This window comes from Chelonoidis abingdonii, chromosome 11 (assembly GCF_003597395.2).
Source record: "Chelonoidis abingdonii isolate Lonesome George chromosome 11, CheloAbing_2.0, whole genome shotgun sequence".
NCBI classification, from domain to species: Eukaryota; Metazoa; Chordata; order Testudines; family Testudinidae; genus Chelonoidis; species Chelonoidis abingdonii.
This window is the reverse complement of record NC_133779.1, coordinates 52,949,417-52,976,180: the sequence shown is the minus strand read 5'-3', so window position 1 is coordinate 52,976,180 and position 26,764 is coordinate 52,949,417. Positions and strand designations below refer to the sequence as shown.

The 26,764-nt window shown below is 48.4% G+C and overlaps 1 protein-coding gene across 1 annotated transcript in view; it reads right to left on the bottom strand.

Moving 5' to 3' along the window:
- The window catches only part of LOC116834309 (junctional adhesion molecule A-like), a 46,227-nt gene that overhangs the window by 8,617 nt on the left and 10,846 nt on the right, over window positions 1-26,764 (bottom strand). The window contains exons 2-4 of the mRNA XM_075071131.1: window positions 13,170-13,229; window positions 4,254-4,367; window positions 2,509-2,658 (exon numbers count right to left, since the gene is read on the bottom strand). Coding sequence (XP_074927232.1) covers window positions 2,509-2,658; window positions 4,254-4,367; window positions 13,170-13,206 — 301 coding nt within the window. The 5' untranslated portion in view covers window positions 13,207-13,229. The remainder of the gene's footprint in view (window positions 1-2,508; window positions 2,659-4,253; window positions 4,368-13,169; window positions 13,230-26,764) is intronic.

Below are 26,764 nucleotides of genomic sequence, written 5' to 3'. Positions count from 1 at the left end.
AGCTACACTATTGTCTGGATTTCCTGGGACACATTCCACAGAGAGTAGCAGTTCCTTGTGTGGGTTCTGAACTAGCTGCACTTTAATTCAATAGCAGATTAATGGCACTCACTGGGCTGGATCTTCCATTGCCCTGCTCCCTGGGAAGCCATTTACACCACAGTATTATGGATGCGGAATGCAACTAAACCAGAGCAGCTCTCGGGGTTCTGGTGCAAACGACTGTACAAAAAGCAGGGAGACAGAATCAGGTGCCCGGCGTTCAACATAAATGGCAAGTGCATGTGAGAAGAAATGTCACTGACCAGAAATTAACACTTTGACTACGAGCCCTGCCGCTGGCAGTAGCCACCTTGCTGACAGGTGAAAGGTGCGATGCTGGCTGTGTGAGTGAAGCCAGTGTCCATCCCACTTTGACAGAGCAACTTGTGAAAACAAAATGTTTGACCAAAACTGCTGTGATACTGAAGGAAGGAAACAGTTTGGTCAAACACTGGGCTCTGTCATAAACAGATAGCTAAGGGTTAATGTCTTTCACCTGTAAAGGGTTAACAAACAGGGAACTAAACACCTGACCAGAGGACCAATCAGGAGACAAGATACTTTTCTCCTCCCCCCCCCCCACAGGGTTGATGAGAGAGAGAGAGAGATGAGAGAGAAGAGAGTGTGTGTGTGTGTGTGTGTGTGTGTGGTGTGTGTGTGTTCTCTCGGGGGTAATGAGAGGGACCAGATTACTACAGGGTCTCTAAGTCTCTTCAAATAGTAAGTAGAAACAGGCGATTAGGCTTTTTAATTGTTTGTTTTTACTCTTATTTCACATGTGGATCTGGCTGTTGGTATAACTTTTATATGTGTACGTTGGCTGGAATATTCTGATTTGATTGGTACGGAGGAAGGGTTTCTTCTATTCTGTAAACTCATCGACCTCTGTAATATTTCATTTGAAGTTAGGAAAAAAGTAAAGAATTTCTCTCTTTATTAAAAGATTTCTTCTTTAGAGAACCTGAATTGATCTTTCACTTGTTTCCCTTGTTTTATCCAGGAGAGTGGGTGTAAACACCAGGATTGGTGGGGAGGAGGGAAGGGGAGAGAGGCTGATTTTCTCTCTGTGAGCAGGATATACTGTCTCTCTCAGGAAAGTTTGTCGTGGAGGGGTGGGGGGGAATGGTTTATTTCTCCTTGTTTTAAGAATCCAAGGGATTTGGGTTCTTGGGGTCCCCAGGGAAGGTTGGGGAGGTCAGAATGCCCCAAAACACTATATTTTTGGGTGGTGGCAGGCTATCAGATCTAAGCTGGTAATTAACCTTAGAGGTTTTATGCAGGTACCCAAATTTTGCACGCTAAGGTTCAGATTTGGGAAATATACCTTATGACAGGCTCCCATTAGGGGACTGATTTCGCAGCACTGGTGAAAGGTGCTAGACTGACAGCATTTGTGAGTGAGGCTCTGGGTACAGCCACAGAACAGGCACTGTAAAAGTAGTGCAATCTTCCCCCCATATCTTTTACCAGGGACCTCAGCCCAGCCATGAAGGCACTATTTCTGGGGTGAGGACTGGTCAGTCTTCTTTGGTCTCTACAGACAATACATCCACGGTTCAGATTGATGCTGACAGTGAGTCTCCAAGGTGTGAAGAAGTGGACTAACGGCACATCTGTATGAAGGGGATCTCTGCTTAAACGCCATTAGCATGCAATGCAACATAAGCATGGACTTGCCCACGTTACCAGTGGGAACAGTTACAGTGTCAGACTTCCTGAGCGTGTGTTACAGAAATAACAGTGCCTCCGTGTAGCTAGGACTGTTTCTTCATTGCCACAATGGGCTACACATTGACCTATGCGAGGCATTCCTCAAGAACCAGTTGTGTTCAACAGTTCTGAAGATGCAGAGCCAACAGAACTGGAGTCTTTTGGAACCATTGGATAATCTGGGCACTAGGCTTTCCCCAGGGCACCCCTTCAAACCTGGCTAGCTTGATTTGATTACAGGATACTTGCCGCTGCCCAAAGCAGCCTTATTCCATGGCTCTACTCCAGCAGGACTGACGCTGCTCTCAGGAAGGCCCTAAAGCGCCATTCATGCACCGCTCTGGCCCTGCAGGCCCATGGTCAAGGGACATGCGGTAGAATTTCAGATAATCAGGTTTAGACGATTGAGGCTTCCCTAGAGTCTAAGTCCAATGTAGAAAGAGTCTTGTTTCAGGGACCTCAGGCTAGTTTGCATCGTGTGCGGAGAGCAACATTGTTCAAATAAGCCATTGGGCTCTTAGTAGGGAAAAATAAAACCCTCCTTGTGGCAGAAGTCAGTGGTGAGGCTCCCCGGTCTGTGCCAGGCAGGTTACAAATTCATAGTGCTCCCTTCTGATCTTCAACTCTATGAAAACATACTCTTTGCCCACAGTTGGCAATATGCCCCCAGGGGCCCTCTCTCTCCAAGACTAGAAACCATGGAACTTTAGCCATGGCAACAGGTCCCAAGCTGTAGTTACAGAACAGCATTAGTACCTTGGACGATGAGGTCAACTTCTGACTTTCTTAGTTGGCCACTGCCCCCACTCCAGAGGACCTCGCAAATGTACTTCCCCGTGTCCTTCCGAGTCACCAAAGTGAAACGAATCCCCGTAGGTGTGTATTCAACACGGTCTTTGTAGGGGTCTGCAGAGAAAGGGGAGACAGTGAGAAGCTGAGAGCACTTGGAGGTGGAGAAATACAAGGCAGAGCCAGAACAGGCTGCTGGTGTGGAGAAGGGGAGGAAGGGGAGCCCCAAGAACCAGCCTGACAGCAGAGGGCAGGGTAAGAAAAGCTGATTAAGTTCAGTTCAGATACAACAAGAGGTCTCCCCGTTGCAGAAAGGAAGCTACACGCCTTTATGTCCAATAGCCAACCCAGCCCAATCACAGCTGGCTGGGGGCTGAAGGGGTTTGTTGCAGGGTTTAAGGGATGGGTTCTGTTATGCTATGCTGCTGGCAGATATGAACTAGTTAGTGAGGAGGTTATTCCACCCCATTTCTGTCCTCATAGCTCTTCCCATGAGTGCTCGGTGCTTTTTAAGAAATTAGTTAGCAGTGGTAAAGCTGATTCCAGGCAAAGCAATCTACAACGCCATGTGGGGTTACACCAGTCACATTAAAAGATTGTTCTCAAACTGTTCAGCAGACATGGCTGAGCGACAAAGGGGTCTGCAGAAGGCAAGGAAGCCATCGCTCAGACAGAGAACGTTAGATGGGCGGTTGGTTCTCACCTGTCTTTGTAACACCTCAGCACATCCGTACACCACAGCTCAGCCATGGTAGCATCAGTGCAGGCTGGGATTCCTGAAACACCTACCCCATAGGGTCCAGCTCTGTTACTAGGAAAAGGCGCTTCTGGCTAATTTCTGGATGTGAAGCACTGCATTGTGGGAAAGTAGCTGAATCGGGGTAACTGCTGCCTATGCCTGTGGCTTCCAGCCCATACTGGGGAGTTACAGACTGAACTGGTTCAGAAGGACTCAAGCTAAAGACCTCACTTCGGATGAGGGCGGATAAAATCAATGATTTTAAAAAGTTTTTAATTTAAATTGGATACAGGATTATTTTAAAACAAACCTATTTAAAAATAAATTTCAATTTACAACCTGTATTAAGGCCAAATTTACTATAGTCTATTAAAATCATTTAAATTAAATTTTTTAAAAATGAACAGTATGTTCACTACAGAAGTTTTAAAGAAAGTCAGATCACAGAACTGGTGGAAGTCACTGGCTCATGTCTTCCAAAGCTGGGTCCGGCTTCCTGCTCCAGGCATTGTGACCTGGTGCACGGGGTTGTAGCATCACTCAGGTTTGGCCCCTTGATTAGACAAGGCAAAACGTGAGTGGTACAGCTACCCCATGCACCAGGTCGCAACACTCAGAGCAAGGAGGCAGAAGGGTGCAGGGCAGGCTCACTCTGAAACATATTTCCCCCCTTCCCCTCCGCTCACTGGCGAGTCCCATTCACATCCGGCTGGGAAACAAGGTATTTCTGTTTTTCTACCCTTGGTTTCATGATCTGTGGGTGTAAGTGAACCCATCAACCCATGTTAAAGCCACCACAAATGCAAAACAAGATAAAAAAAAAAAAAAAATCGATAATTCAAAGTGCTCTGATTTAAAGCAATCTACTCTGCCTCAGATGCTGCAACCAGCTGGGATAACTTGTGCTTATCCACCTCCTAGCCCAGAGACCGTAAAAGGGCCCTCAGACATTCTGTACAATGGACTCACGTACCTGTGACTTTCCCATCATAATAGACCAGCGCTATTGAAGAGCCCTTTTCAAACTTCCACTCGACTCTGGGTGTTCCGCTTTGCGATGCATATGCAGCACAGGGTATTTCAATTGCTGGAAAGAAACAGCAATAAGTCAGCATTTGCACTGCATCCCAAAGATAATGTCAGGTAATAAGGTCCTAATTGTCAACACTTGGCAGAGCTAAGCCACAAACATATTTGTTTTAAAATGGACTGGGAGCCAGATTTTCATTTACATCCATGACCAATTACAATGTAGTGTGAAGAGATCATCCTTCCTGAATCCTGAGGGTTGGAAAAAATGCCTAACAGTGAGAGGCTTAAAGAGCTGTTTAGTTCATTGAAAAGAAGATTGCGAGGTAACAATTATAGCATACAAGTACGTTCTCAGGGGGGAAAATACCAGGTACTAAAGGGCTCTTGGGTACAGAAAGAAGAACCACCAATGGCAGGAAAAAGCCAGACCTGCTCACAATACTGTACTGTTTTTAAAAGAGTGATTAACCACTGGAACCATCCAGGGAAGTGATGGATTCCTCAACTCCTGATGCCTTCACATCCCGCCTGGCTGCCTTGCTGGAAAGAGATGCTTTAGCCAAACAAGTGATTGGGCTCAATATAAGGGTAAGTGGGTGAAATTCTCTGGTCTGTGTGATGCAGAAGTCAGAACACATGATCTAATGGTCCCTTCTGGCCTTAAAGATCTACCATTTCTTGAGGGCCACCATCTTAAAGTCACATGGGTCTGAAAATGCAGCCTACTGCTGACATGCAATATTAAAATCACTGGAACAAAAACATTAATGAGCTTTTTTGTTCACTTTGTGCATTTGGCAGCACTTTGGGTATAGTCCGTTTCAATGCTGCCTTGTTTGGTCAGTTTATGTGGGTCTTTCAATCAGCAAAAGGGCAGAAATTCACTTATGAAAACTTAAAACAGGAAATTGATTGTGAAGCTGAAGAAACTAGCAGGGACAAGTATTGTATCTGAATCTACTGGGAACTCAGATTTACTAGATTACAAATCAGCGTTCCTGTAAGCGTCAATCCAAAATAAACAATAAATTAGAAAACGGAAATCATATTGACAGCCCAAAGTGGAGTGGAGCTACGTTCTGCTCCTCCTTGAATGCCTGGGAAACTGGACATGGAGTTATTTAAAAAAAAAAACGAACAAACTTGGGGTAAAATTTTCAATCCACTTAGGGCCAGATTTTCAAAGGTATTTAGGTACCTAAAGATACAGGGAGGCACCTACTGGGATTTGTAAAAGTGAAACCGATGGGAGTTATATTTCTAGCCTACTAAGGTTCTTCTGAACACCCACTAGACACTGATCTGCATTAATAAGCACCTAAATACACTTGACAATCTGGCCACAAACTTTTTGAAAGTTTTACCCTAGGTTTAGCAGTTCAACTTGCCAGAGGCCATTCCAGATTCTGTACTAATTCAGTCATCTTGTTAGGGCTCAGTCATTATCTCCACCTTCACCCTCATCATTATGCTTCAATACAACAACTACTAAACTCCAAACTTCCACCTACATTCCATCTGAGACATGGACACTGGAATCTCCAGAACAAGTAGTACTTGAATTTCAAAGATTCAATACTCACCAAAACTACTGTAGCATTGCTTTGAGTGCAGAAAGACTCCAAGTATATTTACTACTGGAGAGAACAGTTTCTTACCCTACAGTAGCTGTGATTCTTCGAGATGTAGTCAGTGTGGATCCCACGGAAGATGCACATGTGTCTCATGTGCACAAGTTCAGATATTCTGAATAGCAGTATCTGTTCAGGGCTGTAGTAGACAGAGCCTGGAGCACTCAGCCTGGTGCAAGAGCTGTGTCCTGAACCAGAGGCTGTGAGCCAAAGTCAGGCCATGTATTAAAGCAGATGCTTTTAAGTCACTACTCAGTAAATGAACTTGTCAAAGTTGTTGCTGGTGTACTAGGCACTAGATATTTATATAAATATATTCCAGCTAGTACAGATAAACCATCTGAGCTTGTACTAGATTGGGGAGTGACAATGATGAATAGGGATGTTTTGTCCAAAACATCTGGAACAAGAGGGGGTAAAAAACATGTCATGGAGCACATAAAGTTATTTACCTCAGCCTACAAATGTCGGGGTACTTTGCCTTAACCCTTTCTGTGGCATCAGGGACTGTGCCCTGAGGGCAATAAACCTGGCCGAGTGCCTTTCTCACAGTACCACGCCAGTGGTCATTCTTTAGAACATCGAGGTCCACTGGATGAGCAGGCTGCATTATCTGTTAGTACTGATAACACTGAAGCTCCAAGGACAGAAGCACTGAGCAGCCTGAAGAATGTTAACAAGGCAACAACATTTCAGCCTTCGACATCATTTAACAAGGACCCCGCATGTCCTTCAGTTCCCTCACAACCCGCATTAGCTGACGACTCCGAAACTGGCAATGGAAGGCTCATGGGATCCGCTCTGACTGCAACACCTCAAAGAACCATACAGTTACTGCAGGGTAAGAAACCCGTCTGTTTTCTGAAAGTATCTGTCAGTGCTGATTCCACTGTAGGTGACTGGCCATCAGTGTTCCCTCTTGATAGTGGGAACGAAGAGAGCCAACTGCATCAGTTGAATAGGGATTGCAATACTGTTCTCCCAAACTTTACAGCTGCCCTGGCTGCTAAGTCCAATCCTTAATTCTTGACAAAAGCCAGTGTTCTGTATCAGGCTCGCCTAGACTTATTTAAGACAGTCCATCTGTGTCATTCACCCAGTCAACATCCAGGCAGTCAGGTGCAGAACTTCAGGTCTGGATAGAGTAAATGGCCAGGATGCTGGGAGATCAGGTCTGGACAGGATTGGTGGCTGAATGGACACTGGCAAAAGCTTCATTGGCCAAAACTGCCTGGGCCAGTTGGGAGTTACATGAATGATTGTGGCTTTGTCTCTTGATTTTGGAAGTCATGCTGGGATCAGGGGAATCAGAGGAAAGGCAAACAGGATACCTGGACTCCATTGCAGAAGTACAGTGCTGGGAAATAATGACAGGCTACCCACCCCCTTTGGAACAGAAATGCTGACTCTTGGTGTTGTCCTGGGTGGCAAACAGGTCTTCCACAGGAGCTCCCCAGTGGTGGAATCTTGATGCTATAATGGATCTCTCCAGGGACACTCCCGACTAGTCATGGATTGTCTGCTCACCAGGTCATTGCCAACTCCTGGGAGATGGACAGCCATTGGGGTTATCCTGTGTCAGCGGCACAGCGTCCACAGCTTCAAGGCATCCCAATAGGGGAGACACGTGTGCACCTCTTTGCTTGTGGACGTAGTGTGTCGCAGGTGTTATCAGTCGGGCTGTGCACTGTGGAGTTCGGGAGAGCAGGTAGGAAGGTTGTGCAGGGTAGCTTGATGGCCCTGAGCTCCATGGCACTGATGTGGAGCCCCGGGTTTCCGGCGTACCAAGTTCCTTGCATCTGTAGATGGTCTAGGTGGCTCCCCAACATGTTCCTGATACCCGAGAGGGAACAGAGAAGAGCACTTGGGTTCCTACCATCGTCTCAATTCTTTTATGTCTTGTGGTGGAACCACAACCTTGTTTATCAGGTGTCTTACTGGGGAAAAAGACCAACTTGAGCCTGAGCTGGAGCAGCCGCAGGTGAAACCTGGCAAGCGATGTCATGTATGTGTATGTTAACATACGGCCCTACAGCCCCAGACACATCCGCATTGTCACAGTCTGGTTTGATTCCATTCCAAGTGCTAAAGACTACACCTGTCTCCAGGGAGGCTCGCTTTGACCGATCCAGAGTCAGTCGAGGCTCCTGGGAAGTCTATTACCTGTGGTGGGATAAATTTTTTTCCTAGCTCACCAGGGGGCCCAGCTGAGTGAATAGGGATAGTGTGTAGTCCAGGCTTTCTGTCGTTTCCTCCTGGGATCTGCTCCCAATCATCCAACCGTCGAGCTGACGGTATATGTGAATGGGCTGTTGCTGCTGCAAGGCACTTTGTGAAGACTCAGTGCCATGGAGAGTCCAAAGGGCAGAACATTGCACTGATAATGATGGGTCCCCCACTGTGAGCCCTAGCTGCTTCCTGTGAGGGATGGCTATGTGGAAGGACGTGTCATGTCAGCAGAAAGCCACCAACCAGCCTTGAGCCTGAAGAGATGGGATGATGGAGGCAAATGTCACCATCCTGAATTGGATGCAGTGTACGTATGTGTCCAATCTTCTCATATCTAGGATGAAGCTTGGATAAGATTAAAATTCCTTTAAGAAGATACAACAGGATTACAATCCTCTTCCCCAGTACTCCATAGGTACCTAGATGCCGAAGAAGAGATGAAACACTTCTGTTTGTAATAGGTTCTCATGACAAGGATCCATGAAGAAGGATGGGGAAGGGGATAATGCGTGGAAATGTATAGGGGAACCACAGGAAATTTCTAATGTCCATCTGTTGGCTTGGATGGCTACCCAGGCCCAGTGGAAAGGCAGTCCCTGAAGGTGGATGCAGGCTCCACACTGACTCCAATGCAACTCCCAATGCTCCTGTCAAATCTGCTAACTCAGGGGTGGTCTGGTGCGCTGAGGTGATGGAAGATGGGTACCCCCAAGAGTATCTGGGATTCTCTTTGTGGGTACTCTGTCAATCCCACTAGTAGGATGGTGTCCTCTGCCTCTGCTTGGCCTGGTACTTGCAAGGGTTCCTTTAGGTGTGTATATCCCTAAGAATCAGAGCTTTCCTTGAGGGACTGGAATATTTCATTTGTTTTCTGGCTGAACAGCTCCATCCCCATTTAAGAGCAGGCCATCTATCGTGGCCTCTACCCATGAGGCTGTCTCAGTGACGACCGTGGCCGTACCAGATGTATTCCTGGCCGCCTGAAGGGATGCTCTCACAACCATTTGGCCTTCCTTGAGTAGTTCTTTCAACTCTTCCTTGTTATCTTGAGAGATCTTGGATAGGAAAGGAGTGACCCTCTCCCAAATGTATTTGGTGAACAGGGTCTATTAATTTTCCAGCTGGAGGGAGGCTGATGAGTATGCCTTGTGCCCAGGGAGATCCAACTTTTGGGGTTTTTGTCATTAGGCATGCCTTTCGTTGGACTGTGATTTTTCTGCAACAGCCAGGAACTCTGCATTTGGATGGATATAAGTGTGTGTTCAAAGATCTTTGGGGGCACTGGTATCTGTTCTCCACCCTTTTCAAAGAGGGAGGAAAAGTGCCCGGCATTTGCCACAGTCTTTTAGCTGGTTCCAGGAACCTCTTGTTAATAGGGAGGGTGATTCTGGCCAGCATCATGGTGCTCAAAATACAAAAGGAGGTCTTGAAAAGCTCTAAAATTAATCGCTGGGGCCCATGTCGCTGCTTTGTCCTTGAGTGAAGATGGGGGTCATTGTAATCCCTCCCTTGCTTCCTGCTCTTGCCGGCCCATGTCTGGTTCTGGTGTGGGTAGCCTGGTTAATGATGCCACTGGGGAACGGGATTGCCTCCTTTCTGGAAACATGGGAGAGGAATCTTGCTCCCAGATACAAGAGCTGATGGTCCCCAGTAAGGTTAAGGTGACGTCATATGGGTACTAGGCTAGCCAGCAACCTCTTTCAGGTCTGTGATGTTATCTGATTAAAGTAGGACCATGCAAACCATTGTTGCTACCACCGTTATATAATTGCAGCAAATCTTATACAAACGATGGCACATGGCCAGAAACGGTTAAGCAGCTTGCAGCTATATAATCCAAAGCCAACCTTTAGAGACATGTTAGAAGAGTATGCAAATGGTAATTAGGGCCATTCCATGGTAGATAGATTTGCATTTCAAAGTTCTAGCCTATGTTGTTAGAAATTAAAGGTGATACTAATTTTATGTTTACTTATATCTGTTTACATGGCTAACGTGAAACAAGTCAGTTCCTGTCTGTCACTATAGCTCTAGGGTAGGCAACCTATGGCTTGCGTGCTGAAGACGGCACGCAAGCTGATTTTCAGTGGCACTCACACTGCTCGGCTCCTGGCCACCGCTCCGGGGGGGCTCTGCATTTTAATTTAATTTTAAACAAAGCTTCTTAAACCTTTTAAAAACTTTATTTACTTTACATATAACAATGTTTAATGTATGTATTACAGACTAACAAATTTTAACGTTTTTAGAAGGTCTCTTTCTGTAAATGGCACGCGAAACCTTAAATTAGAGTGAATAAATGAAGACTTGGCACACGATGTCTGAAAGGTTGCCAACCTCTGTTTTAGCTATTGATTCAGAGATCAAAAGGGGATATTAACATTTAGATGAGTCTTGGGAGAAATAATATCACTGTCAATATGTCACTTTGAAGTTTGTGATAGACTGCGTAATGGATAAACTGCCTTATGTAAATCTGTGTAGCTAATTACCTGTAATGCTTAGGAAATAGGTCCACTTCAAAGTATCCGTAATTGCCTATTGTTCACCTAAGGACTCCGAACTGTAAAAAGATGCCTTGGATCCCAATTCGTTTTTATCTCAGATCTGCTTGATGCTTCATGCAGGGGAAGCTGAAGCTCGAGACTGAGACCCCAGTCCTGACTGGACCACCTGGAATGTAAATAACCTTAGAATTTGTGCATAAAGAACTTTTTGCAACTACAAAGCTCATTATCTCTGCTATGAAACTGAATCTCAAGAATTGTACTCATGACTGTATGTAAACCAGTACTCGCTCTCTCCTTTTTTAATAGATGTTTGTTTGGTTAATAAGAATTGGCTGTAAGCATGTATTTGGATAAGATCTGAAATATTCATTAACCTGGGAGGTAGTGTGTCCAAACCTTTGGGATTGGTAGAACTTATTTATATGATGAATAAGATTTTCAGTTTTCCTCACCATATGTGACTTGCATTTCTGGGTGGAGGCCTAAGGCTGGTTTGCTTTAAGGGAATGGTGTTGTTGGCTTCTAGGTAACCAGTAAGGTGTTAGAGAAACTGTTTCGTGTTGCTTTGGTAAATCTACATATTAGAATATCCACCAGCTTTGGGGCTTGGCTGTCCCGTTCTCTGCAGTTCACCCTAATTGAGTGAACTCAGTTGGCTCTCCTGGGACTCCGGTCACAGGGTCTCACTCCAAAGGAAGAGGGGGCGGAATCTCTACTCAATTTGAACAAGGAGGAGTACATGGCTTAGGTGAGGAGTAGCAGCTCTTCGAACAGCAATGCCATCAGGTGATGTGCCATTGGGGCCAGCTCCATTAGTCTGTTCAGCACAGGGAACATGGCCAGAGGTGATCCAGATTACTCCAGGGCAGACACCTGTGCCAAGACTGGTGCTGGGTCCCTCATTCCCTGTGCCATTCACAGCCTATACAGAGAATTCAGATGCTCTGTCTTTTGAACAAATGTTTTGTTTCCTCCTTCCGGGACCTTCCTTCACATTTGGTGCTATATATGGGCTCCGTCCAGTCCCATGAGTGTCTCATCTTTATGTACGAGCAGGGATGCCAGCTTTACTGCCTGGGAAGCCAGCGCCAGAGTGACCGATGCGGACACCAGGGTCGTCTGTGCCAACAGCCTCAGTACCGCAGCTTTAGGTGCAGAGGCCTTTGCCAATATTGAAGTGGTTGGCATCAAAGTCACTTGTGCCAGCTCTGCCAATATTCTCCTCTTCACCTTTTGTCCAGCGCTCAATACTAGAGCATGACCTACGCTCAAGAGAGCACTAGCAGATACCGGCTTAACTAGCCTGACACCGGTAATGGCTGTCACTTCTGTGTCTCAGGTGACCCATGGGGACTGCTCCAGCATATGCAGCCTGAGCATAGTGTCCCTGGATTTGCAGGTCCTGGATGAAAAGGATCTGCTCACAGAGCACCGATCCAGGAGATGGGTCTCCCACAGGCAGAAGCTGCCTTGACTGTGTCCATCCTTGACAGGCATGAATCCATCACAGGATAGGCAGATTTTGAAGTCCGCCTTGAGATGTGGCAGCTTGCATGAGCGGGACGTGATCCTCACTTTAACTGTCCACATGAAAGAAGTGTGAAGATAAAGATTTTTTCACAAATCTGATTAAAAAATAACGTGTTCAGTTAGGGGGAACAGTCAGATGCTCGCTCGGTCCTGTCTTGCTGCCATGAGCATCAAAGGAAAGTGAGGAAGAATCCCATCTGTTCTGCCTTTTATGCCCTCAACCAGGAGCACAAAGGAGGCGGAGAAGATAAGCGCCAACAAGCTCAGCTATTCAAAAGAAACCGACCTCATGCCCACGACACGCACGAGCAGCTGCAGTGGAATCCACACAGACATCAAGTCGAAGAAGAGCTGACCTTACAACGTCTTAGGAACAAGTGGTCATGACTAGATCACATTCAATACTTGCAAACAGAATCTAAACCAGTAATATATATATACACACACATAGCTAGTGCTTTTCAAGGGCCCATTTCACAAAGCTGAAAACAACTGAATCAAACCAGCCAGCAGGAACCAACCCCCTGTCTTTGCAGTTTGTGAACTGAGCTACCAGTGCTCCTAAAGATCACTACACTGACTTCTGCTGGAAGGAAGCAGGGCCACAGTAGCAGTTTGTCAGGGGGAGGGCTTGAGCACAGACACTACAGCGAGGGAGGGATTCTCGTGTCACTAGTTAACCCACCTCCCTGAGACGCAGTTGCTAGGTTAACAGAATAATTCTTCATTCACCTAATGCTCTCCACATCAGGACTTAGGTTGGCATAGCTGTCTCTCAGGGGGGGTGGATTTCATGCTATGCCGATGTGCAAGTTTTCAGTGTAGACCAGCCCTCAGCTCTAGTTCAAACAGGAATGAAGTCAGGGAAGACCTATGGCCTGTGTTATCAAGGAGGTCTGACTAGATCACAGTGGCCCTTCTGGCCTTTGAATATATAATTTAGCACTCTGCACTTACGGTCATTCTCAGGCACTTGAATGGTTTGTGTGCTCATCACCTGGGCTGATATTAAGGACCCTATGGGAAGGAGAAGAAAAAATACGATTAGGATAGGTGTTTGTGTATAAACCACAGAACGCAAGTGATCTCGGAGCCAGCAGAACAGCCAAGCTCAACCCCACAGAGATGCAGCTCTCCTATAAAGGATCAACACCTTAAGAACATTCTTTTCTACCTCATTTTCTTGGAGAACTCATAGCCTTACAGAAGATGCCAAGGATCTGCACCCCATTGTGGGAAAGGGGTTCTAGTCAGACTGCTTCAAGCTTTGCTTTCTGGTTAGTTTTTGTTAAAACAAAGTTAAATGTTTGTATTCAATAAGGCCTTATGGCCCTCAACAAGGATCACTAGGACCACTAGGTTACACATTGCACGTGCACAGAACAGTCCCTGCCCCAAAGCGCTTACGATCTAAAGACAAGTACAGATTTCTTCCCTGCTTCCTCTTTAAACAATTACCCCCCTCAATACCTCCCCAGTCTCAGCAGCACTCCTTCTCCCCACATAAAACCACTCAGCTTATGTCTGATTGACCGAGAAAGAGCCCAAACTCACTGAAGTGGGCACAGGCTGGTTCCCTCTTCCCCAGATAGCTTTGCAGTTCACCATCATACCAGTCATTTTTGCTTATGCAATCACAGTTTCTAGCACTGTTACACAACTTTTATAGCACCTATTGCCCTTGACATGAGTGCAATCTTAGATCTATAAATACAGCGTGATTGCCACTGGGGCTGGAAGCCACAATGCCCTAGTCTTGCCAGGACCACCACCAAACACAGATAATTTTATATTACACTCTGAGAGCCCCGAGGTTCTGCCTCTGATGAACAGCAAGTTCCATATGGGATGGGGACCTCCACTGGGAAAACTCTGTGCTGGTTCCAGGCCAGAACACAAAAGCGATCGCACATGACTATAAAGGGCTATGACAGGGGAATCTTTCCAGGAGCTGGGTCCCTGACAATTCAGAGGTTTAAAGATTCTCACCAATACCCTGAATTGTACCTGTGCCCCAAAAGGAAGCAACATGTTCCCCAACTGGAGTTTTGGGTGAAATCCAAGAGCAGTCCTACACTGAGCTCCTTCCAGTCCTGCAGCCTGGAGAGGCCAAGGGCACAGACGCGATAAATCGACCCTCAGCACTCTCCCATCAACTCCTGTACTCCACCGGCACAAGAGGCACATGCAGAGTCAACAGGAGAGTGGCAGCAATCGACTCACCACAGTGAAGACACCACGGTGAGTAGATCTAAGTATGTCAACTTCAGCTACATTATTCCTAGCAGAACCGCTGGCACTTCCTGTTGCTCCGCATCACGAACAGGTGTATGTGGGGAGAGCCCCACCCCCGCAAAAATCGAGTATACGATGTCCTGTCTGAGGGACCATTTGTGACCGTGAAACCAGTGGCTGAGGCAGTTGGCTAGCTCGTTTTGTGCTCCTGGAAGGTGTGACGCCTCTAAGTGTATCAAATAGGCGATGCAAAACTCCCACAGTTCGAGGGCTTCCTGGTATAGGGGAGAGGAGCAAGCAACACCCTGTTTGTTTCTATAGAAACATCGCTGCAGCGTTGTCCGTCAGCACCAACACCCATGCGCCCTGCAAGTGGGCCTAGAATGCTTGGCATGCCAGACGAACCGCCTTCAGCTCCCTTACATTCATATGCAGTGATAATTCTGTGTGGGACCATAGGCCCTGGGTTCTGATATTGCCCACGTGCACTCCCCAACCGAGCGCAGAAGGCATCCATGACTAGGGATAGCATAGGATAGGGTTTGGCAAAGGGTACTCCCGCACAAACAACATGTGGTTGCGGCCATGAGTGGAGAGATTTGAGGATGTGAGGGGGGAGGGTAACTATTGTGTCCAGTGGGTCCCTGCCCCGCCTGTGCACCCGCGCCAACCATGCCTGGAGGGGCCAAAGGCAAAACCTGGAGCGCAGGACCACGTATGTGCAGGCTGCCATATGCCCCAATAGTTTCATGCAATTTCTGGCCGTGGTTGTGGGAAACCCGTGAAGGTTTTTGATGATGTCCAAGAGTGCTTGGAAGCGCAGCTCCGGCAGATACGCCCTTACCTGCATGGAGTCCAAGAGAGTCCCTATGAATTCTACTCTGAGTTGGGGCCAGTGTGGATTTGGGCATATTCATTATGAGGCCCAGCCTGTGGAATGTGGCCTGGGGCAGGGACACTTGCTCTGCAGCCTGTGCTTGGGACTCTGCCTTGATGTACCAGTCGTCTAGGTATGGAATACTTGCACTCGACATTTGCAGAGGAAGGCAGCCATGACTGCCATACACTTGGTGAATACCCAGGAGGCCGCCGAGAGCCCGAACGGGAGCACCCTGAACTGCTAGCACTGGCCACTGACCATGAATCTCAGGAATCGTCTGTGGGCCGAGATAATAGATATATGGAAGTAGGCATCTTTCAAGTTGAGGGTGGCGTACCAGCCCCCCAGATCCAGGGAAGGAATGAAGGTGGCCAGAGAGATCATGCAAAACTTCACCTTCCTTATGAATGTGTTGAGATCTCACAGGTCCAGGATAGGTCAGAGCCCACCCTTGGCCTTGGAGGATGAGGAAATAGAGGGAGTAGAACCCCTTGCCCCTGAACTCCCGAGGAACCTCCTCTATTGCCCTTAGAGTGAGGAGCGATTGCATTTCCTGCAAGAGGAGTGCTCATGAGAAGGGTTCCTAAAAAGGGACAGAGATGGGAAATAGGAGGGAACAGAATATCCCACCCCTACCGTGCTGAGGATCTCAATGATCTGATGTGATCTGGGACCAAGCACGGTAGCAGCAGGAGAGTCGATTCACAAAGGGGGGAGGGGGGAGTGGTAAGGATCAGAGAGACTGAAACCGAGGCTCCGTTCTTGGGCGCATCTTCAAAAGTTTAGCTTCAGGCCAGAAGGCTGTTTGGCCAAACCCTAGCCTTAGCCTGAGGAGGACTGTGGCGCGCGCCTCTTATTATTTCTGCCCCTTCTCCTTGACGAGTCTCATCTACGAGGCCCAGAGTAGACACGGGAGCGGGGCTGAGGCTTAAAAAGCTTTAAGGTGCAGGGATGTGAATCCCTAAAGACTTCAAAGTTGCAAGCGAGTCCTTAAGGCTGTGCAGACAAGAGCCCATATTTTGGGTGAAGAGGTCTGCACAGTCAAAGGGGAGGTTCTGTATTGTGTTCTGGACCTCAGGTGGTATCCCTGAGACCTGGAGCCATGCACTGCGCCTCATTGTGATGGTGGTGGCGATGGTCTGAGCTGCCAAGTCCACTGCGTCTAATGCAGCCTAGAGGGAGGTTCTGGAGACAACCCTGCCCTCCTCAAGGAGCGCGCTAAACTCCTTGTGAGAGTCAGACAGGAGTAACACCTGGAATTTTGCCAACAAACTCCAGGAGTTGAAAGCATAGTGGCTGAGTACCACTTGCTGGTTGGCCACTCGAAGCTGGATCCCCACAGTCAACTAGACTTTTCCGGTGAAAAAGGTCCAGCTTCTTAGTGTCCCATGACTTAGGCACGGGACCCGGCTGTCCTTGCCACTCTTTGTGGTTTGCCGCATCGACCACTTGGGTCCCCGGTTGGGGTGGCTGAAAAGGTGTTCGTACCCTTTCTGCAGCACAAAATATTGTCTAGCACCCACCGTTAAAGGGATGGAAAGAGAGGCCAGAGTCTGTCAAAGCACCTTTGTGGTATTTTGGATCGTTCTTATGAGGGGCAAGGCCACCCTAGAAGGATCCTCGGGGCAAGGATGTCCATCATTGGGTCTGACTCCCTCCATGACCTCCTCTGCCTGGAGATTAAGGTTTAGAGCCACTCTCCTAAGGAGGTCCTGGTGACCTTTGGTGTCCATCACTGGTAGGGTGGTGGTGGTGGTGCCCGCCCCTGCCTTGTCAGGCAAGGAGGCGGCAGCAGCCCGTAGGGACAGGGTCTTCCTGCCTTTCTGGCTCTTTGGAGGTCGGGTCAGGTACCTCAGAGCCTCCTGTGACTGGAGATGGCTCTAGTGTCACTGATGGCGCTGGATCAGGCGCTGCGCCTAAGCATGACAGCCCAGGGTCCCTGTCTCATATGGGGTCCTCAGGAGCCCTGGGGGTGTAGCGAACCAGCAACGTTGCTGCAGGGGGGGCCCCCACAGGGTGCAGATGCCACCGAAGCCGGCCTGGAGCCCTGACCCTGATGGTAGGCCCAAGGGGTCCAAAAGGGCCATTGGACTAGGCCCTGCCACTGGGGTGGCCAGGTGACCGCCGGTGCCAACAATTCCACCGGTCTGCGTTGCCGTGACCAGGAGCAGTAGTGGCTACGTCAAGAGACAGAAGACTTGGCGTCTGACTCGGATGAGGAGTCTGTGCTCAACCACAGGAGACGGGGAGGCACAGAGCCAGACGGTGCCAGGGAGCGGTACCAGGGAGATGGTGAGCATTGCCGTGACATCATAGGCTTGTTACGATGATGAACCAGAGGCAGTGCCGCCATTGGTGCCGGAGCCACATCAGTGCCGGGCTAGACATTGTAGCCAGTGCCGCCACTAGTGCCTGGGCTTGCGGGGCCGGGGACTGTGCTGTCATGGCAATCAGGTTTCGTGCTGCCTTGTAGGTGTCCGGCATGGAGGGACAGTCAATCTCTTCCTCCAAATCCTCCTGAGTCGGCGAGTCCATCAGCACCGGACTCGATGGGCCTCCTGTTGGGGTCGGAGTCAACGGTGCCAGGTCTTGAGGCCCAGACCATGTGTGTCCCCGCTGGAGGATGCACCACACTAGAGTTCCCTCGAGGCTTCTTGACAGGGGAGTGATCCCTGTCCACCATCTTATGCGGCACCGGGGACTGCGAGCAGTGGCCTTCTGGGTTGGGGAGTAGCGTCAGTGCTCCTTGGAGGAGTCCTTGCTTGGTGCCGGGACATCTCGCACTGAGGTGCTATGCACCGATGATGCCAGTGCCGCTTCTGGTGCCAGCTACGGGCGGAGGGCCGATTCTGTCAGGAGGAGCTTCAAAAGCGCTCTCTTAGTCCTGGGACTGAAGCTCCTGCAACTTGGGCACTTATCTGTCTGATGGCCTTCTCCTAAACACTTGAGGTAGGCAGCGTGCAGATTGCCTGCGAGCATAGGTTTCGTACACCTCTCACACGCCTTAAATCCCTGTGACCGAGGCATGCCCCAGTGCCTGGGCAAACTAGGATGGTGGGGGAAACCCCCCTCCCGAAGTAAGTCCAACTAAACTACCAACTATATACAAGTAAGAAAGGGAACCACTAGGTAGGCACTTGCAAATGCAAGAGACTGAGCTGCTCCAACAACGTCACTGACAATAAGAAGGAATTGAGTAGGCAGCTGGTCGGCAGAGACCTATATACACTGCCACAAAGGTGCCACTCCAGGGGTCTCCACAGCCGACTCGACGGGTATCGCTAGGGAAAATACCTTCCGATGATTGTCCATGCGGCACGCGCACCTATTGGAATGTACATGAGCGATCACTCGAAGAAGAACTCTTAGTTCCTTTCTCATGTTGCTTTGCCAGGTGTTCTGGCCCCCCAGAGGTGTGGGAGATGTTTAATGGTACCTGCTGCCCCGTTTGACATTTCCTTGTGGGGTTGTTTCCTCCAGATGCCTACGACTGGCAGGCAAGTTACCACCCCCCATCAGCATGAGTATTCGAGACTTGCTAGTGATCTTGTGTCCTTCTGGAGCTTGACACATTTAGCATGTGCTTCAAATGGATGGGCTACTTCTATAGTGGCAGTCGTCTTGGATGCCTGATTGCTAAGAGCTAGTCTTGGCTCTGCCTTGGGCAACTCACTCAAGTGCCTCAGTTTCCCCATCTGTAACTATTCTTAGACTTAATCCCTTCTCACAAGGGAGGCTTTCTACAGTGTCATATGCGTGGGGGAGGTTAACAAGACATGGTTCCTCCTCAAAAAAGTTCATCTAAAGCCCCACTGATTCCAGAGCCACACCAGGGGTGACAGCTAAATCATGGCTCCGCTTTGTAGTAGAGACAGGTCTTGGGAGGATTCAGCCCTGTTCGCGAATGCTCTTACACAGCCTATCAGGAACAGTCAAGATCCGGCCTATGCCACCAAATGTAAACCATGCAAGAAAGCTATGTTATAACCGGGCTGTTCTGTAGATGGGGCCTTACAACCAATTTAAATAGTAATAAAATCTGGCCATGAGCTACCCATGTTTATGACATGTCTTTCTCTGTCACAGCCATGCTAAGAAACTGTGACTTAACCTAGTATCTACCAGGATTAAAACAGTTCCCTAACAGTTGGATCCTGTTATTTTTCTTGACCACAAAGATAAGCTATACATTTCACAGCTGCCTCTAAAATATGATTCTTGCAGTGTTTAGGCCTGTGATACAATGACGATTAGGATAAGCAGAAGACAATGGTTAATACAGTTTAAGGTCCCATGGTCAGGTTTCCCTACATCTTGGTTCTTTGGTATACCTTAAGTTAAATGATTTTAACTGTATCAGTATTGCAGGTCCACCAGGGACAAAGAGCAGGATGGAGAGAGAGAGGCTAAGCTAGGCTGTTACTTTACAAGTCAGGAGAGAAATGACAGAGGTGTCATCCGTTCGGTCGAAGGGGAAACCGCCGAGATCCCGATCCATAGCGGTGTAAAGCAGGGCTGCCCCCTCAGCCCAATCATCTTCAACCTCGCCATGGTGCCGCTCCTGTGGGCGATCTCCAACAGCGCTGATGGCTTCGACCTGCACGGCGAGAGGGTGAGCGTCTTGGCCTATGCGGATGACCTGGTCCTGATCGCGGATGACCCCGAGAGGCTCCAGGGTATGCTCAACACCATCGGGAGAGCCGCCAACTGGACGGGTCTCCGCTTCAATGCCAAAAAGTGCACGTCCCTCCGCGTCGACGGGAGCAAAAGAGACTTGGTGCTGGCGACGGAGCTCCAGATCCAGGGCAAGCCCGTCGTTCCCCTGGCCGAAGGGCAGGCGTACCAACACCTTGGCACGCCGACGGGCGTCAGTGTCCGGCAGACCCCCAAGGACACCATCCGGGAGATCCTGCAGGACGCTATCAAGATCGACGCATCCCTGCTGGCGCCATGGCAGAAGATCAACGCCCACCTTCCTGATCCCCCGCATCGCCTTCATCCTGAGAGGTTCTACCGTGGCAAAGGTGCCCCTCAACAAGGCGGACAACACCATCCGGCAGCTGGTCAAAAAGTGGCTGTCCCTGCCCCAGAGAGCCAGCAACGAGCTCATATACATTGCCCACAGGCACGGTGGCGCCAGTGACCCCCGCATGGGAGACCTCTGTGACATTGCGGTCATCACGCACGCCTTCCACCTCCTGATGTGCCCGGACACCACAGTAAAGAGTGTCACGGCGACCGCCCTGCGCACCGTTGTCGAGAAGCGAATCGGCAGGCCACCCTCCGGCCAGGATGTAGCCACTTTCCTGAGCGGCTCCCTGGAAGGTGAATTCGCCCGCGACGGGGGTGACATCGCCTTGTTGTGGTCCCCGCGCCGAAGCCACGCGCGACTAGGGAAGCGACTGGACTGCCGCTGGTATGGAGCGAGAGGCGCAGGAGCCGGGAGTTCTGGTGGCCGCAGATCGAGTCGAGGCAGCATCAACCGTCAGCGCCCAGCAGCAGAGGTGCTGAGAAGTTCCCTAGAAGCCTGCTGTCCACGCTCTATCGTGGACACCCGGTCGGGAGGAAAACCACGAACCAAGGGCCAAGGCTTTGGGTGACTAGCAAGTGGGACTCCAGCAACCACTTCCTCCCCCAGCGACTGTCTTCACCCGCTTCGCCGACTGTGCGGTCATACACTCGGCACCGGCTGAGACTGCTCCACTCAATATGAGGCCATCCGTCCGGAACCGAGACTAAGTGCTGAGGAATGCAGGGTACATCCCTGGAGACATGCCCCACTCCTGTGCAAGTGCAAAGCCACCGCAGAGCCTGGAGCTTGCGCCAAACGCCGTCCAGGACCGCATAGTGAGCCATCGCCCCACACCTCGGTAAGATGCAGTCAATCCGTACACCATTCCCCTCGGCCGAAGCCCGCTGCGCCCAGATCGATGTCGTCACGGACGAGCGAGTGGAAAAAGATCATGCATCGCGTCACGTGCAATGCCATTCAAGACAGGACCCTGGCGTTCCGCGAAGGCCGAGCCGTAAACTCGAAAATAGCCCCCTTGCCTGACACCTTGCGGGCAAAGGCCGACAGGTTACTACGACGCCATCTGATCGCGGCTCTAGGCGCTGGGACACTGTAACGAACGTGTCTTAGGCCTGTGGAGTGGGCAGTCGCTATGCGCGACTCATGAAACGTTTGATGGGTCTCGGACACTATCCGGTGGTCTAGAGACATTTACATTACACATACCGGCCACCGCCATACCTAGAAGTGAGCTGTGTGGCTTCATGCACCCATGGGGGGGGGGGAACCCTTAAAAACTCCCCTATAACTATTCCCTAAGTCCTGGACCACCGACCTGGATTCCACCACATGAGGGCATCCTGTCCTCATTACCGGCACCGCTTACTCTAATCTCATCGGCTATGTGTAACCCATTATATGAGCGATGTACCCTCACTGCTCCCCTACTGTATCTTGACCCCACCCACCGTACACCCCGCATTGGGGACATTACAGATTGTATATATTATATGCTAACCAATAACCAAATACCAACGTCCCCTATACTCTGTATGTTACCCCCAATGACTAATAACTGACGCATCAAACTCTGTATCATCTTTATTTAAATATTCTCTAATAAACATTTAAATGAAGTGTTAATGGACATTATGGCTGTAAATTGAATCAAGCAGAAAAAGCCTAAACAGCAGTCTGATAAAAATGACTGCTAAATGACAGCAACAGGCTGGAAATGGAGCAAATCAAACTGCAGTCATTGATTAAAGTCAGTTAAGTAACTAATATGCAGCACTAATCACATGGAAAACTAAATCAACTACATGACAATCAGCAGAACACACAAAGTCGCAGTTCTTTGAGTCAGTGAGTTTCAGCCTGAGCAGTAGTCTGAAGTCTATACAAAACCCGACACCATTTCACAATTAAACAAATATAACATGTAAAGATGCGCCACCGTGGCTAGGTCCAAATTATAACACATAGCACAGCACACCCTCCAAGGATGCTGTACCCAGTGGCCTTGCCCCACAGCTCCCTGAGAAATGTTTGTGGGAGTAAATCCATCGCTGGTTGGTCCTGCACCAATCTTTCAGAGTGTGAACCACAGATGTGGTATTTGTCAGTGTACACAAAAGCAGGTATCTACTACATCAATAGCAACCCATCTGGCATAAGGGACTCTATTCTTTGGAAGACAAGACACCGCACCACAGATTTTTAAGTACTGGAAGGTCCAGTGTGGCCATCTAGTCTGACCTCCTGCAGAGCACAGGCCTTAGAATGTCACCCAGCAATTCCTGCCTCAAGTCCAATAACCTGTAACTGAGCTAGAGCATATATTTTAAGACACTCAATCATGATTTAAAGATGTCAAGTGATGGAGGAGAACCCACCAAACTTCTTGGTTCACTGTCCGTGAGCGATATGCCCCCTCACTTTTAAAAATGTGCCCCTTGTTTCCAGTTTGAATTTTTCAAGTTTCACTTTCTAGTCCTCAGATCTAGCATTCGGCCTTTGCCTGCTACATTAAAGAGCATATGCCTGAGGGCACACTTAAAACTTCTGCACCCAAAAAAACCCCCAAAATTCTGTGCACAATATTTTAAAGCTCTGCCAGCTTTGTCAATAAATAAATGCAGAGGCTCCAGCATGGCAGTACGGAGCACAGGCCACTGGTTGTACAAAGGTGGGAGATCACCCTGCAGCCTCCTCGCTGGCCAGCCCCAGGACACAGACTCAGTGGTGAGGCTACACCTAGGTTGACCAGATGTCCCAGTTTTATAGGGACAGTTCCAATATTTGGAGCTTTTTTAAACGGGCTCCTATCACCCCTCACCCCATCCCAATTTTTCACATTTGCTATCTGGTCACCCTAGCTGCACCTGACCCTGACCCAGCACAAGGCCTGGGACTACCGTAGACACACCCTGGGGCCCTGCCCATCTGTGCCAGGTGGAGGGTAGGCAGGCTGAACCAGGCAGTATCCAAGTGTGGAGGGGCTTGGTGTTGGGGGGGGAAGAGAGGATTCTGAGTGGGACAATCAAGGTGCAGGCTGCTTAGTGTGTGTGTGGGGGGGGGTCTAGCTGTGTGAGGGGGGGATCTGAATGCACAGAGGCTCATTGGGAGGGGGGAAGGGGTTTCCAGGTGCAATGGGACGCTGCAGGGGCTTCCATGTGAAAGTGGTTGTGTATCAATGAAGTGGTCTGGGTGTGAGGGTCTCAGCAGTGTACACCAGACTAACAGGTGATGCTGGTGGTACAATGTCTGTGCATAACGGGGTAAAGGATGTCAGTGAAGCCAAATTCCAAAAATTAAAATGTCTGTACACTAATGCGAGGAGCCTAGGTAACAAAATGGAGGAACTGGAGCTACTGGTGCAGGGAAGGCGAAACCGGATCATATCTGCTCACAGCGGATGAAACCAGAACATTGGTGCGGGAATCACGGTGTCAACCAAATGAATGAGTCAGGATTTTAGAAGGCCTATTGTGCTGTTAGCCCGAAATGACCAGAAATAAAGGCAAAGGTGGTGGGAATAGCATTTGTACCATCAATGATAGTGATCGAACTGTAAAGAAATAAGAAGTGAGGAATGGACAAGACAGAGCTGTCTGGCACAGACACACTGGGAAGAAAGCTACTAGAGCCTACTGAGAGATAAAATGTTGCTATGGGGTGTGCTACAGAACCGCCGCGAACTCCTGATTGGAATACTGGACACGAAGACCTCTTTAAATGATTATTTAGATGAATTGTGGTGATCTGGAAGACTTCGAGTCGCCCAAGCACATAGACTGGAGGACAAGTGCTTGCAAGAATAATAGGGCTCAATTTTTCTAGGATGCGCATAGCGGACTGGATTCTTCACCAATAGCTGAAGAACCGACAAGAGGGGATGCCATTTAGATTTGGTTTTGTGAGGCAGTGAGACCTCGTAGAAGAAATGGTTGTAGGGGAACTTTGGTTCAAGTGATATGAACAATTGCAGTTCAAACTAGATGGACGGATAAAAAACAATAGACATCTGGGATAGTGGTTTTGACTCAAAACGGGCTAACTTTACAGAGTTAAGAAAATTAGTCAGGGAGGAAATGGACTGAGAAACTTCGTTGGATCTAAATGGGAGAAGGCCTGGAATACGTTAAGTCTGAGCTGCAGAAACTACGGACAGCCTGCATCCCAAGAAGGGGAAAAAGACCAACAAGGCAGGAGGTATGACCGACCGCTGGAATGAGCAGCATCCTCAGAAGGGTGTTAGAAAAAGCAGAAAGCCTAACAAGATGCCGAGTGGAGATACCCATGGGATTATAGCAAGGGAAGTACCTTAGATGAGGTCAGGTAACACATAGGGAACTAAGGATAGGTAAGGCTAAAGGTGCGTGTAGAGGTGGAACCTTGCAAAGGGAATTAAACCATTAGTCAAAGTCTTATAGCTCCATCATAAATTAAGTTAAATAACAAAGTAACACGAAGAAGTGGACCGCTATACACTGAGGATGGAATGGAGGTTAGGAATAACTATGCATGGCCCAATATCTAAATAAGTACTTTGCCATCATTCTTTATAAAGGCTGATAAGGAGCTTTAGGGATGAGGGAAAGATGTTAACGGGAATGAGGATATAGGGGTAGATATTACCACATCTGAGGTAAAGGTCAAAACTTGAACAGCTTGAATGGGACAAAAAATCGAGGGCGCCGGACAATTCCTCCCATCCAATATTAAAGAGAACTGGCGCATGAAATTGCAAGCTACCGTTAGCTAGAATTTTTAATGAATCGGTTAATCAGCGGTGTAACCAATACGCTGGATGAAATGGCTAACGTAGTTCCCATTTCGTTCAAGACAAAGGGTAAAGTCGATCCATAGTAACTATAGGTCTGTAGTTTAGAACGTTCTGTAGTATGTAAGGGTTCTCTGAAAGAGGTTTAATTAATGAAGAGAGAAAGTAGATGTAGAGGACACGGAGGTCAATGGAGTAAATGGCAGACAAAAATGGAACAACAGCCGTTTCTACAAGAGTGTAGATTCGTCAGCAGCCAACCAACGACATGAATCTCCATTACCTCGAAAGGCTTGACGCGACCTTATTTAGACCAAAGGAACGTGCGTGTACGATTTTCCCTATAAGTTACCAATCATCTTGATTCAGTTAAAGGCATTGACATGGTTTCCGCTAGTGGGGAAATGTATAGTATCAACTTGAAGAAAGATGGGTAGAATTAATGAATTTGAAAGGTGGAATTAAGAGAAAAATGGTCTAAGAGGAGCGAAGATACCAACGGAGATCATAAACGGAAGGGAGTGAACTGTACAGGCTGGAAGGATGGGTTACTATGGAGTTTCCATCAAGGATGGTTTGGGACCAATTTTATTTAACTTATTTATAACTGACCTTGGTACAAGGAACAAGAGCGAGGAAAGGCTAATAAAGTTGCGGATTGAACAAAGCTGAGGGTATTGCCTACACACAGAGAAGGACGGGTATACATCTCACAGGAAGACTGGCATGAACCTTGTAAACTGGAGAAATATCGTAAATGCACACATTAATAGTCCACAAAGTTCAAGTCATCGCACTCAGCGCCGCCACCTAATATAGAAGGATTTTCGATATACAATTGGCGCACACATCAGTGGATAATCACGCAGGAGAGAAGGACGTGTGAGGTATATAGTTAAGATCGCCAGGATTTTACTGAGCAGCGAAAGATGCGACTATGGCCGTGTCAAACTAGCAGCATACCATCGACTAGTTTTAGGGTGCATCAAGGCGGACGTGATCACTAGCAAAGATAAGGAGGCGTTATCTGAAGTTGTATCAAGGTGCATGCGGATGACCATCACCTGGATATGAGTGTACGTACATGGTCTCTCAGTGATACTTAAGAGGAGAATGTCAAACTGCAACGAGTATCAGAGACGCGGCTACAGGATGATCCGGAGGAATGGAAACCTTACCCTTAATGAAAGGAAGACTCGAAAGAGCTTTTGGCTTGTTTAGACCTAACACTAGAAAGAAGACTCCGGGGGGTGATGTGCTTGCTCTATTAAATATAAGTTCACGGAAGATTAACGTAGGGAGGAGAGGAGTTGTTATAAGCTTAGTAAATGTAGACAACAAGGACGAACCTGGGCTACAAACCTGGACATAGAGGAGATATTCAGGCTGAAATCAAGACGAAGGATTCAACCCTTAAGAGGAGTGAAGTCTGGAAGCAGCCTTCGAGGGGAGTAGTGGGGGCAAAAGACAGTCATGCTCGAGCTTTAAGTACTAAGCTTGATAAAGTTTATGGAAGGGAATCATATAATAGGAGAGTTTCAATTTTGGATTGTCCTTGGATTATCAGACCAGATAGTCTGCTCAATGGTAGCGATGGGAGCTTGGATGGGATGGAATCAGAGTTACTCAGCAGAGAATTC